We start from the raw sequence: 13,125 nt of genomic DNA on the forward strand, positions 1-13,125 counted from the left end.
ACCGGCTCCTCATTCCCTCTTGTTTCTCTCTCCTTAGGCTAAATTCTGCCACCTTAACAAGAGTTTACGGATTCTAAGGTAAGCGGCACGTAGGCCACCAAAACGCATGCCTCAGTACGGTCCCATTCCATTCCATTCCCTAACTCTAATTCCCCCTCCCCAGCTACCGGATTCTCATCTCAAACCTGCATCGAGAACGCAGCGCGCCGTTGTATGACGGTAAGGACACCACCAGCCTCTGCTGCTTGCTCGATGTTCCATGTAGCGTTTTAATCACTATGGGGCATATTTACAATAAGTGGCGCATTCCTGCATATCAGCAGGGATGCGCCACTTATTGTGAGCCACGCCTCCGCCACCATGGATGCGCCGCATTTACCATGCGGGGCACCATGGGGCAAAAACGGCACAGATGCGTTACGCATCTGTGCCGAAAAGTGACGTATTGCTGGAGTTGCATCGCAAGCGCGACGCAGCTCCAGCAATGCTCTAGTGTGCCCTATCTTGTTAATGCTGCGTCAATCCTTACGCCTGCTTCAAGCAGGCGCAGAGTTTTGACGCAGCATGGGCCCCTAAGTGACTGAGTGAAATCTTGTAGATTTCACTCAGCCACTTTTAGGAGGTGTTCCTGCTCCGGAACACCCCCCCTGCGCAGGGCTTTACAACGTGACGCATCTCCCAGATGTGTCACGTTGTAAATACCCCGCACCATGGCGCATCTTTTGCGCCGCTGTTATGTCACAAAAGTGACGCAACGGCGGCGTAAAAGAGGCGCAAGGGGCTTGTAAATCTGCCCCTATATGCCTCTTTCATTTGCAGAATAAATGGGTTTTTTTTAAACTTAACCGGCTATCTCCACGTACGACTATTGTCACTCCGGCATTTTCGTAGGTAAGCGCCATGATCCGCCTCGTTGCACCGCACTCCTTGATCCTTTTAGGCATTGTTAATTTCACCCGCGCCCCCACTTTTAAAATTTTTCACGGTTCTTTGGCCATGTATAATTCCTTAGGTACTGGCCTTGGCTACGATTTATCGCATCATAGCAGCGCAGGTCCGGTAGCACCAACGGGCATTCTTCTCAGGTGCGTGCCATGTGTGAATCTATTTAATCGGGCCTTCCCACACCAGCTGAAATTTCCCTCATACCATATCGTTCCTCCACAGAGAAATTCGTCCAACCCTCTTGTAATGTAATTTATTCCACATGTATTGTAAATAATGTTGATATTAGGGCACCCTGTCACATGGATCAGTATTATGATACTCACTTGTCACACATGCCTGTCTTAATTATATACATTATGTTTATATGATTTATATACCTCTTTTCTCCCCATTTTTCTTCCCCCTTTTTCCCCAATTGTCAATCCGTGTTTATGTATTGTCTATGTGATATTTTTTTAATTTCTATCTGGGCTTGAAGAAGATGAGGGAATTTAACACAGGCATGAATTACAATGTCCTGAGGATGATCCCCTCATCTTAGCATAGGGATCGAAACGTCGTCGACACCATATACACTATATGTTTTTGACTATACTATATGATATGTCACAATAGTGTATTTACGATATATTAGCCTGCAAAATTTGATTGTACGCAGACTTTCTCCCCTTGCCTGACACTCCCCCTTTTTGTATGTCACACTTGTCTATATGAGGTAGTAGCACACAGGCTGTGTCCCACTTGGATTTGTATAGATAACTGACTACTTAAACATATGATATATTAAATCCTGTCCGTCTGGACAAAGAATATAGAAATCATTTGATCTATATTTATTTCTCTTTTGTATCCTTTACTGTCTAGGGACCGCTGTCTTTAGAAATACTGTATGTACCCATGGTCCCTGACCAATTGCTTTATTGGGTTTCCCTTGTGTCTTGTACCAAAGGGGATTAACAGCTCGGCTGGCTTCTGAGGGCTCAAGGCAGGCTCGAGGCAGCAAAGCAGTCCTTCCAGGTGCAGCGAGGCAGTCTTGCAGAGTATGCAGCAGGTCACAGCAGCAGGCAGTCCTCTGAGGGTCCTTCCAGGTGCAGCGAGGCAGTCTTGCAGAGTATGCAGCAGGTCACAGCAGCAGGCAGTCCTCTGAGAGTCCTTCTAGGTACAGCGAGGCAGTCTGCAGAGTATGCAGCAGGTCACAGCAGCAGGCAGTCCACTGAGAGTCCTTCCGCAGGTCCAGAAACTGAGCTGAAAGGTGGGGCTGAGGGCCCTATTTTTATACCTGGTTCCCTTCCTCTGGAAGGTGGGAGAAGCTTTTAGAGAGTTGTTTAGAAGTGCCTGGAACTTCCTGACTCCCCTGCCCTGGGTCCAAGATGGCTGCAATGACAATGTGGAGGTGATAAGTCATTTGTGTGAAGGAGGAGCGCAGCCTGTTCATCTGTGTTAGACCTGGCATCATTGGCATGAGTCTCTCCTCCATTTTTTCTGTTTGCCTCCACTGTTTACGATGTTTTTGCTGGTATATGCTTTGGGCACTGTGCCACTGCTGATCAGTGCCACAGTGCAAGTGCTCCCTATGTGAAATTGTTGTATCGATTGAATTCCATGTTTGGCTTATTTGGTTTACTGTCAGTCCCCAGTAAAGTGCACCAGGAGTGCCAGGGCTTGTAAATACAAATGCTGCTAGTGGGCTTGCAGCACGTGTTGTGCCACCCACAAGAGCGGCCTAGTAAAAGTATGTCTGAAGGTCTGCCATTGCTAGACCACGTGCAGTCTGACTGTCACGAGGACTGCGCAAGTACACCTACTTGCCAGTCCCTAAACCTTCCCTTAACTTCATATTAGTCACCCCTAAGGTAGGCCCACGGGCAGGGTGCATTGTAAGCATAAGGTAGAACAAGGCTGACAAGGTTGGCATGTCCTAATAGTGAATTACAGCCATATTCGTTTTTCACTATTGTAAGGTAACCTGCTCTCCATCAGTTAGAATGGGCTGCCGGGGTTATTAATGCTATAATCCTAGCGGGCTCGGGGCGCATGGTGCAATGTCGAGTTTGGTATCCCTGAACTCAGGGTTTAATAACGCATCCGTTTGGGTGGATGGTTTTTAGACTCTGTGTTTGAAAATAGCACTTTTAGAAAGTGACTATTTTCTTGTCTAACTGTCTACCGGTCTCTGCTGGTTTGGTGTGTGTGTGACAGGGGCTGGGTGGCTCCAGAGATCTGATGAGTCAGTGTGGGGTGAGTGGGACATCTGCATTGAGAGTAGGGGAAGAGTAGCTCCTGATAGCCTGCCTGGCCTGACACAATGCTGGCTCCACCCCCCTGCCAGGCGGCTGATGGCTCTGTGCCTGCCAGGGACGATCCTGGCCCCACCTCCTGCCGGGCAACTGATGGCCCTGCCCCTGCCAGTGACAATGCTGGCTCCGCTCCTGCTGGGCGGCTGAGGACTCTGCCCTGCCCAGTGAATAGGCCAGGTGCCTTGGCCTGGCAACACCCACAACAAACCCAGGATGGGGGGAAATTCCCCTGCATGGACAAAGGGATCAAAGCCAAAAAGGGGTATAAGAGAAGGACCCCTGAACCAAGAAATTAGATCACTTCTGACAAGGAAACCTGAACCAAGGACAAGAAGCCTGCTGATCTAAGGACTGCCTACCCCTTCTGCCAGAGTGCTGTTTGTTGGGGGAATCCTGCAGTTGCTTCTTTATTTTTGCCAAGGAACCAGGAGAGAGGAACTAAGTGTGTACTCTCAAGCTTGCTACGAAAATCTCCAAGGGCTGGAAGAAGTGCCAGCCTCCTGTTGAAGTCACAGGGTCAAAGGACTTCATTTGTTTTGCTGAAAGTGCTTGTTGCTGGAACTTGAAATCCAGCACCTCTGAAGAATCCAGCAATCTCGACGCCGACGGACGTCGCCGAATCCAGCTCGACATCGTGAGTAACGGCTCCAGTGTCCCGCACCTTCGACGCCGGCCGCTGGGCCTGATCGACGCCAGTAGCGACGCCAGTGAGTAGCGAGTTCGGCTCCAGGTCCAAGTGACCCTGTGTTGACGACGCCGCTGATCGCATCGAAGCCAAGCCCTCTCGACGCCGTGAGCGCTGCTCACTCTTGCAACATCGACATCGACGACGCCGTATCCTGCTTCACCTCGTGAGCGCTGCTCCCGCCTGACTTCGGTCGACGCTGCTGCAGATCACCCCGACTCCGAGGCCCGATCGACGCCGAAGACGCGACGCCGGACATCTCGACGCCGCTGATCATCGAGTGCTTCACTTTTCCAAGGTACTGTGTTGCTGGGGGTCTGTGCGACTCCGGGCTCGACGTAGCGCTCCTCGCGGTCGACGCCGAACCTTTGGATTAACTTTGCCTCGACGTCGTGTGACTCCCGTGTGGGTTACATTGTTGCCAAGAACTGTGTTTTAAAGAAGAAGAGTTGTTTTTGATACTAAAGACTTTGTGCTAAGAAGAAACCGTGCTTGAACTATTATTTTTCCTTCCAAGAGTATTTATTAAGACTGGTATATTTTTGTCGTTATTTGGTCTTGTGCTAAGCCTTATATAAAAATCCTTATTTTTATAATACTACTGTGTCGTGTCCATTTGTAGTGTATTCACTTTATTACTGTATGTGGTCATAAATGCTTAACACACAGCCTCTGAGATAAGCCTGTCTGCTCTGCCAAGCTACCAAGGGCGTGAGCAGGGGTTATCTAAGTGTGTGATCCCCTTGCCCTGACTAGAAAAGGTGTGTCCCTATTTGTCAGAAGTGTATACCTCTGCCAACTAGAGACAGCCGCTTCTAACAATCTGCAAGTGGGGCTGTCCTAAAGAGAGGAGTCTGTCCGTAGAGAGAATCCTGTCCATAGAGAGGAGTCTAACCATAGAGAGGAGTCTGTCCTAAAGAGAGGAGTCTGTCCATAAAGAGGAGTCTGTCAATAGAGCAGTGACTGCTCGCAGAGGAGTCTGTCAATAGAGGGGGATCTGATAATTGAGAGGGTGTCTGTCCATAGAGAGGTGTCTGTTCTTATATGGGAGTGTGTTCATAAAAAGGAGTCTGTCCATAGAGCGGAGTCTGTCCATACAGAGAAGTTTGTTGATAGAAAGGGGTCTGTCCATAGTTAGGAGTTTGTCCCTAGAAATGGGAGTCTGTCCGTACCGCCTACGTACAGGCAGACCCTTTTTATTGACAGACTCCTTCCTACGGTCAGACTCCTCTCTATAGAATAGACTCCGCTCTAAGGAATGGACTCCTCTCTCGACCGACTTCTCCCTACGGACAGATATTTCCTCTATATGAGCAGAGTCCTCTCTATGAACAGACTCTTGTCTACGGACAGAGTCTTCAGTCCTTCCATAGAGAGTGGTTCGTCCATAGAGAGGAGCCTCAACATAGAAAGGCGTCTGTCTGTAGGTGGGAGTCTGTTCATAAAGAGGGTCTGTCTGTAGGTTGGAGTCTGTTCATAGGGAGGAGTCTGTCCGTAGAGGATATTGTATACAGCGATATAAATGCCAACAATATTTGTTCCTGATATTTTTGTATTCACTATTATCAGTATAGGATATTTTTGACATCGATATTTATGTCCCAATATTTTATATTTCAATATTCCATTCAATATTTTTGTATCACGATATTTCCAGAGGCGATATCTGGTCAGCGATGGAACTCGAGCATGTTGCTTGTATTTCATGGACAGGGCATACGTCGCTAACAGATATTTTTTATCTCTTAGGAGACACCTGTGCATGCGGGATACTGTGGAAACTTTCACCAAACGAGCGCGATATCCGCCCGCGGTCACATCCTGCGCCATTTCACAGCTCCTGGGAAATCAAATGAAATACCAGTATTTGTAAAGCACAGAAGAGGTGTCCCGGCGCTGGGGGCCCTCAGGAAGATTAAGCAAGCTATTGCCCAGAGTCACACGGTGCTGGGCTGACCTGCGGCCGGCGCCGGGGATCGAACCGTGAACACCGTAGCATGGAGTTAGGATCCCTGACCGCTGCACCACACCTCTTCCTTGGAAAGCAAGATGTCCTACAGAGGTACTACTAGTTCATGCTACCGTTCACCGGGCAGCCAGCAATGCACCCCCATGTGAGCCACTGCTCCCTGCATCCGCAGCACAGTGCCACCACTGTCCTCCTGCCCCCACTGCATCCGCAGCACAGCGCCACCACTGTCCTCCTGCCAACACTGCGTCCGCAGTCTCTCTCAGCACCCTGTCAGCACAGCTGCTCTACATCTGCAGGCGGCCCCCCAGGAACACTACAACCCCTGCTGTCTGCCACCCCTGCCCCTGCATCCGCAGCACAGCGCCAGCACTGCTCTCCTGCCACCATTGCATCCACAGCACAGCGCCAGCACTGTCCTCCCGCCACCACTACATCCACAGCACAGCGCCACCACTGTCCTCCTGCCACCACTGCATCCGCAGCACAGGTCAACCACTCTCCTCCTGCCAACACTGCATCCACAGCACAGCGCCAGCACTGTCCTCCCGCCAACACTGCATCAGCAGCACAGCGCGACCACTGTCCTCCTGCCAGCACTGCATCCACAGCACAGCGCCACCACTGTCCTCCCACCACCACTACAGCCGCAGCACAGCGCCACCACTCTCCTCCTGCCAACACTGCATCCACAGCACAGCGCCACCACTGTCCTCCCGCCAACACTGCATCAGCAGCACAGCGCGACCACTGTCCTCCTGCCAGCACTGCATCCACAGCACAGCGCCACCACTGTCCTCCCACCACCACTACAGCCGCAGCACAGCGCCACCACTGTCCTCCTGCCAACACTGCATCCGCAGCACAGCGCCACCACTGTCCTCCTGCCAACACTGCATCCGCAGCACAGCGCCACCACTGTCCTCCTGCCAACACTGCATCCACTGCACAGCGCCACCACTGTCCTCCTGCCAACACTGCATCCACAGCACAGCGTCACCAATGTCCTCCTGCCAATACTGCATCCGCAGCACAGCGCCACCACTGTCCTCCTGCCAACACTGCATCAGCAGCACAGCGCCACCACTGTCCTCCTGCCAGCACTGCATCCACAGCACAGCGCCACCACTGTCCTCCTGCCAACACTGCATCCACAGCACAGCGCCACCACTGTCCTCCTGCCAGCACTGCATCCACAGCACAGCCCCACCACTGTCCTCCTGCCAACACTGCATCCGCAGCACAGCGCCACCACTGTCCTCCTGCCAACACTGCATCCACTGCACAGCGCCACCACTGTCCTCCTGCCAACACTGCATCCACAGCACAGCGCCAGCACTGTCCTCCTGCCAATACTGCATCCGCAGCACAGCGCCACCACTGTCCTCCTGCCAACACTGCATCAGCAGCACAGCGCCACCACTGTCCTCCTGCCAGCACTGCATCCACAGCACAGCGCCACCACTGTCCTCCTGCCAACACTGCATCCACAGCACAGCGCCACCACTGTCCTCCTGCCAGCACTGCATCCACAGCACAGCGCCACCACTGTCCTCCTGCCAACACTGCATCCGCAGCACAGCGCCACCACTGTCCTCCCGAAAACAATGCTTCTGCAGCACAGCGCCACCACTGACCTCCTTCCAACACTGCATCCGCAGCACAGCGCCACCTCTGTCCTCCTGCCAACACTGCATCCGCAGCACAGCGCCACCACTGTCCTCCCGCCAACACTGCATCCACAGCACAGCGCCACCACTGTCCTCCCGCCAACACTGCATGCACAGCACAGCGCCAGCACTGTCCTCCCGCCAACACTGCATGCACAGCACAGCGCCAGCACTGTCCTCCCGCCAGCACTGCATCCACAGCACAGCGCCACCACTGTCCTCCCGCCAACACTGCATCCGCAGCACAGCGCCACCTCTGTCCTCCCGCCAACACTGCATCCGCAGCACAGCTCCACCACTGTCCTCCTGCCAATACTGCACCCACAGCACAGCTCCACCACTATCCTCCCGCCAACACTGCGTCCGCAGTCTCTCTCAGCACCCTGTCAGCACAGCTGCTCTACATCTGCAGGGCACCCCCTTCTGCACACTATAACTCCTGCTGTCTGCCACCCCTGCCCGTCTGCATCCACAGCACCCTGTCAGCACAGCTGCTCTACATCTGCAGGCGGCCCCCCAGGAACACTACAACCCCTGCTGTCTGCCACCCCTGCCCCTGCATCCGCAGCACACCCCCAGCACTGCTCTCCTGCCACCATTGCATCCGTAGCACAGCGCCACCACTGTCCTCCTGCCAGCACTGTCCTCCTGCCACCACTACATCCACAGCACAGCGCCACCACTGTCCTCCTGCCAGCACTGCATCCGCAGCACAGCGCCAGCACTGTCCTCCTTCCCCCACTGCATCCACAGCACAGCGTCACCACTGTCCTCCCACCACCACTACAGCCGCAGCACAGCGCCACCACTGTCCTCCTGAAAACAATGCTTCTGCAGTCTCTCTCAGCACCCTGTCAGCACAGCTGACCTACATCAGAGGAACCCCCCTGAACACTACAACTCCTGCTGTCTGCCACCCCTCCCCCCTGCATCTGCAGCACTGCCCCCGCACTGCTCTCCTGCCCTCCATCCTCATTCCAGAAGCCTCCCTGCCCCACTGCACACGGCGGTCACACTGCACCCTGCCCACTGCAGTGTAAACTAACACCCCCCCCCCCCCTCAGGCAGTTCTGTGCATCTCTGATGGAGGGTGCAGGGTGACGGGGAGACCCCCTCCCTGGACCCTCGGCTGCTCGTGGCCCCTCATCGCTGCTGAGGAGCTGATGCTTCTTTTCTGTAGGAGAGCATCACAGAGCCCGTAGGGGGGACAGATGTGCGCAAGAGCACCCAGGCATCAGAGGAAGCGCTGGGAATAATTCCTTGTCCACACTCCTCTGCCTTTTGGGCCCCTCCCATGGCTTCAGGGCCACTGAAAACACACAGCGTTGAAATGAATGGCTGCAGGTTACCAAAAGAACTCGGACATGTGCATTACCGACTGAGCTACCTCACATGGTTTCCATCCTGAATGTTGCACTTGAATCTCAGCAGCAGGTGGTAACAGTTTGCACCCGCACTTCCTGGAAGGGTCATAACATCACATAACATGGGTATTTGTAAAGCACACGTATCACCCAAGGGTCTCAAGGCGCTGAAAAACAGATGTATATTGTTACCCACCTCAATGGTACTCATTTTATCGACCTCAGATGGATGAAAGGTTGAGTGGACCCTCCGTGATTAGAACCTGTGACCATGAGGTCGAACCCAGGCCCCTGCAGTGGATGCATCAGTCCACTGCGCCACCAGACCCAGACACGGGTGACCACGAGCCAGGGCCTCACTTACATTCTGAGGGTCACTGCCAGAGAAGGAGGGATATAATTTTTGTATCGAAGGAACCTGCTGAAAGCTCTGACGGGTCATGAGCGTCGAGTCTCTTCTCAAGAACAACTTCCTCCCGTTCTGACCTGTCCCCCTCGAGCCTCCGTTCTCACTCGCTCGCTTGTAACTGTAACGAGATATCAGGGACCGGACTAATAATACGTCTTCCATCACAAGCCTCCACTCGGTTGAACAAACCTCGCTCGCATCTTCGATAGGGAAATCAAAGCTGAGTACAAGAGGTTCCATCTCAAATGTAGCGCCTTGAAACGCTGAACAGCTGGAACTGAAGAGGGGCAGGAAACATGACCTAAATAGATGGAGGCAACAAACGCACTATCAGGGGTAACATTTGAAGAGAGAGTTAGTTGTTTCTCAAAACTGATCAGATCTTTCTTTATAATCTGTCCAAGTCCGAGTTCGACCTTTGCTGAATGAATCACAAACCTAGAAACTGATTATCCGAGTCAGACTCACAAAGACTTAGCCTCAAATTAAGTGTTGGCGATAAGCATTCTCTGTTGTGACGAGGTGCTCTTACCGCCAACATTATGGCTGAACGCTGAATTTAAAAGCAGGCCGACCACAGTTTGACCCCAGTGGAGACGTGTCTGTCTCCACTGTGGACAGACAAACTTCTCTGACAGCCCCACATATGGCTGCGTGTAGCTCCGGCAGGCATGCAGATTAAAAAGACAAATACTGTGTTTATTACCAAATATCAGCGTCTCAAGTGACGTGTACAAGCATCAAGACAGGCGCGAGAAACAATATCCGTGACAGGAACTTTGGCGCAAAAATGTTAAATTCCAACAAAACCACATTTCATAGTAATTCCATAACAATCCCGAGGTCGGGTGATTGTAAGAAAACAGAACCCACCTGCAGGTGAAGAGCAATCAGCCCTTGACCCCAAATTCGCTATTTTGGGTCCGAAGTTCATCAGCGCAGCCGGGCTAGGAAAGCACCACTATAGGGTGAGACCGAGTGGAGATAAATGAATACTTACCCAGGAGCCAACGTTACGAGTTAAACATTGACAATGAGGAGTGCTTTTGTAATCTAATTACATATCTAAAGAGGGATTCCTCACCCCCTCCTGGCAAATTCACACTTGTGCCGTGTATCCCTTATCTTATGTCCGCACCCCAAAATATGAACACCTGAAAAGTACCCGATATGTGATGTTGGTCTATTTCTCAATATACTATTTTATGTTGTGAATAAACACCTCGTCCCACAGGGACCTCTGATGAAAACACCTCTCTGTGTGCATCACACCCCGTGTCAATATACTAATGGTTGCAATAACTGCTAAAGTTGTAAGTTGACCATTCACACCGCAGCAGAGGGTCTCCAGGTCAAAATATGTCTTAATATATTTATAAATATGTTCGTTTAGCTCCATCTCTGCCCAGTATGAGAACTCCCCTCATGAGACTCCTATATAAACAGGGTGTGATTGGATGTGTAAGGTGGGGATGTGTCCAGTGGTGGCTGGTGGATTTTATAAGTGGTGTGCCGGTAATCTTTGATCAGAGTGTAATTTGCTAGAGAGCAAAGCGCACACGCCCAAAATTATTACGGGGAATGTGTGTGGTGTCGGACAAAGTTCTTCCTAGTAAGAATTTTTTTTTACGGATTTAAGTGGGTGGGTTTTACAGCATACATATGCTTCAAAAGAACATGTGCCAAGAAACATTAGAAGCATGCCAAGAAATACCCAAGCATAAAATATGTCTGTTAGCAGAATACTCTACAACCCCCAAGACAAGCACCACCACCCACCCCCAAGTGCTTCATATCAGTAAAGCTAATAATAGGGAGACGCCTAACTGCCTAACTGTTTGATCAGGGAGCCTGCTGCTTATTCCCTGCAACTCACCTACTGTTTTGATCACCTCTATCACCTCGGTACCTCGCGGTACCTGCTGTGCGGGTCCCGCATCGCCCGTCTTGCTGGGTGCTTCGTCGAGGATCAAAACCTTTGCCTGGAACTTCGGTTGCATCGCCGGCGGGAGGAGAACAGACCAGCAGGGCTGCGAGCGCCAGGTGAGGGACAGGTACTCCGTTTCCCAGGAGTCCCTGCATTGCCATCACCTGCACCTGGACGTTCTCCCTGTTTGCCCCGCCCCCAACCACCTCCCTCCTATAACAGGACCTGTTGTTTCCCGCTGCGCGGGAGCGTCCCGGGAGAAGCCCGGGACAAGGGCGGGACAGTCTGCGACTGGCAGAGACTAGACTGGGCCAGGAACGCTGTTTATTTATCTCCATGAGTGATTTATACCCTTTGTGATAACTACGAAGTACCATACCCCTTACAAACGGATATAAGGGGAGGTCTCATAGTACTTGTAAGTAGTGGCTTTTGGACAATAGGCTTGTTATTTATTTTGGGCCACTGTGATTGCTGAGTGTTGTTACAGGTATGTCTAAACAAAAGCAAGGTACTGCTCCTTCTAACACCATGGATAACTATCTATTCCAAGTGGTCGCTAAGATAAACAATGATAGAAGGTCTTCGCTGGGGTTGAGCCCAACACCTACTAATATCTCAACCGAATCACCCAGAGTTAATTTGCAGGAATTAGAAGACTCCAGCGAAGCAGTGGTGCTTTCCCAGATTAGTACTGAGAGCCCCGCTCACAATGCATCCTCACCTGCTACATTGAATAAAACAGATGAGGTTGATCATGATGCCGCAGACTTGGACCTAGAAATAGTGGAGGATAGCTCCCCTAAACCTGTGCCTGTTCTTGCGCCTAGGGTGACTAGAGGGGCCACAAAGGAACTACCTAAGCGCGGCGGATTACGCTCTAGCAGGAAAAGACCAGCTACTCCACCTAGGAAAAATAGTACAGAGGATGTAGGGGTTGAGGATGAGGGCAGTATGTTATGGGATGAGGCCAACATTAAGAAACTCATGGGAATGTTTGATCAAAAAATGAGGGGTATAATTAAGCCATTGTTATCTAAGATTGACCAATTTACTGACAAAGTTAACAAGCTTGAGGGTCTTCTGTTGAACACAAATGAAAACATGGGTGAAATACCAAACCAGATGGTGGACAAAATTGAGCAAACAAAACATAGGGAAGGTGGAATTGGAGAAGGTAGGGAGTCGTTGGTTCCGACCCATCCACTTATTCCCACCCCATGCTCAACAGCAAACATCCATTGCCCAGTAGACCCGTTGATAAATAACGGGTCTAGGGAAGATTCTTTTTTGGAACCAGGTCCAATGGAGTTAATTGTAGAAGCATCCCCACTGATCCTGGTCCTAGCTAATGTACCAACCCTGAAGCTTGGCCAGACAGAGTCCCCCCAATCACCCTTAAGTAAAGCTCTTTATTGGCTGACTAATAACATGCACATCACCCACTGGGGTAAACATAAACTCTCAGAGGAATTACTAACTGCCAGAAGAGTGAAATGGATAGGTAGTAGCCCTAAAATATTAAGGCGACTGTGTGGTACTTAACTTTAAAGGACCAGAAGTATTACCCGATATTTTACCCAATCTTCTGCCCCCTCAACGTAGAACAGTAGAAATCTTCCCTCTCACACTTGACTTCTTTTACAGCAGAAGTGGCTTTACTGCTAAACCAAGTGTTCTGAGGACCAAATTGACCACAGTGGCTAACAAAAGGGGCGGGGGTGGGAGTAGGGGTGCCCAAAGTTGTAACTGGGGTGTAAACTTAGAAAATAGATTTGCAGCATTATCAACCCTAAACGAGTGCGATTGACTCGTATATCAAAATAATATGATAGGATACTCTCATGTTGTGAAAA

General features: G+C 51.1%; 1 protein-coding gene across 1 annotated transcript in view; it reads left to right on the top strand.

The window, feature by feature from the left end:
- Positions 1–13,125, top strand: part of LOC147693211 (NACHT, LRR and PYD domains-containing protein 3-like) — a 187,135-nt gene that overhangs the window by 158,165 nt on the left and 15,845 nt on the right. Inside the window, exon 5 of the mRNA XM_086933609.1 lies at positions 2,865–2,891. Coding sequence (XP_086789735.1) covers positions 2,865–2,891 — 27 coding nt within the window. The remainder of the gene's footprint in view (positions 1–2,864; positions 2,892–13,125) is intronic.

The sequence above is a fragment of the Lissotriton vulgaris genome, chromosome 8 (assembly GCF_964263255.1).
Source record: "Lissotriton vulgaris chromosome 8, aLisVul1.2, whole genome shotgun sequence".
NCBI classification, from domain to species: domain Eukaryota; kingdom Metazoa; phylum Chordata; class Amphibia; order Caudata; family Salamandridae; genus Lissotriton; species Lissotriton vulgaris.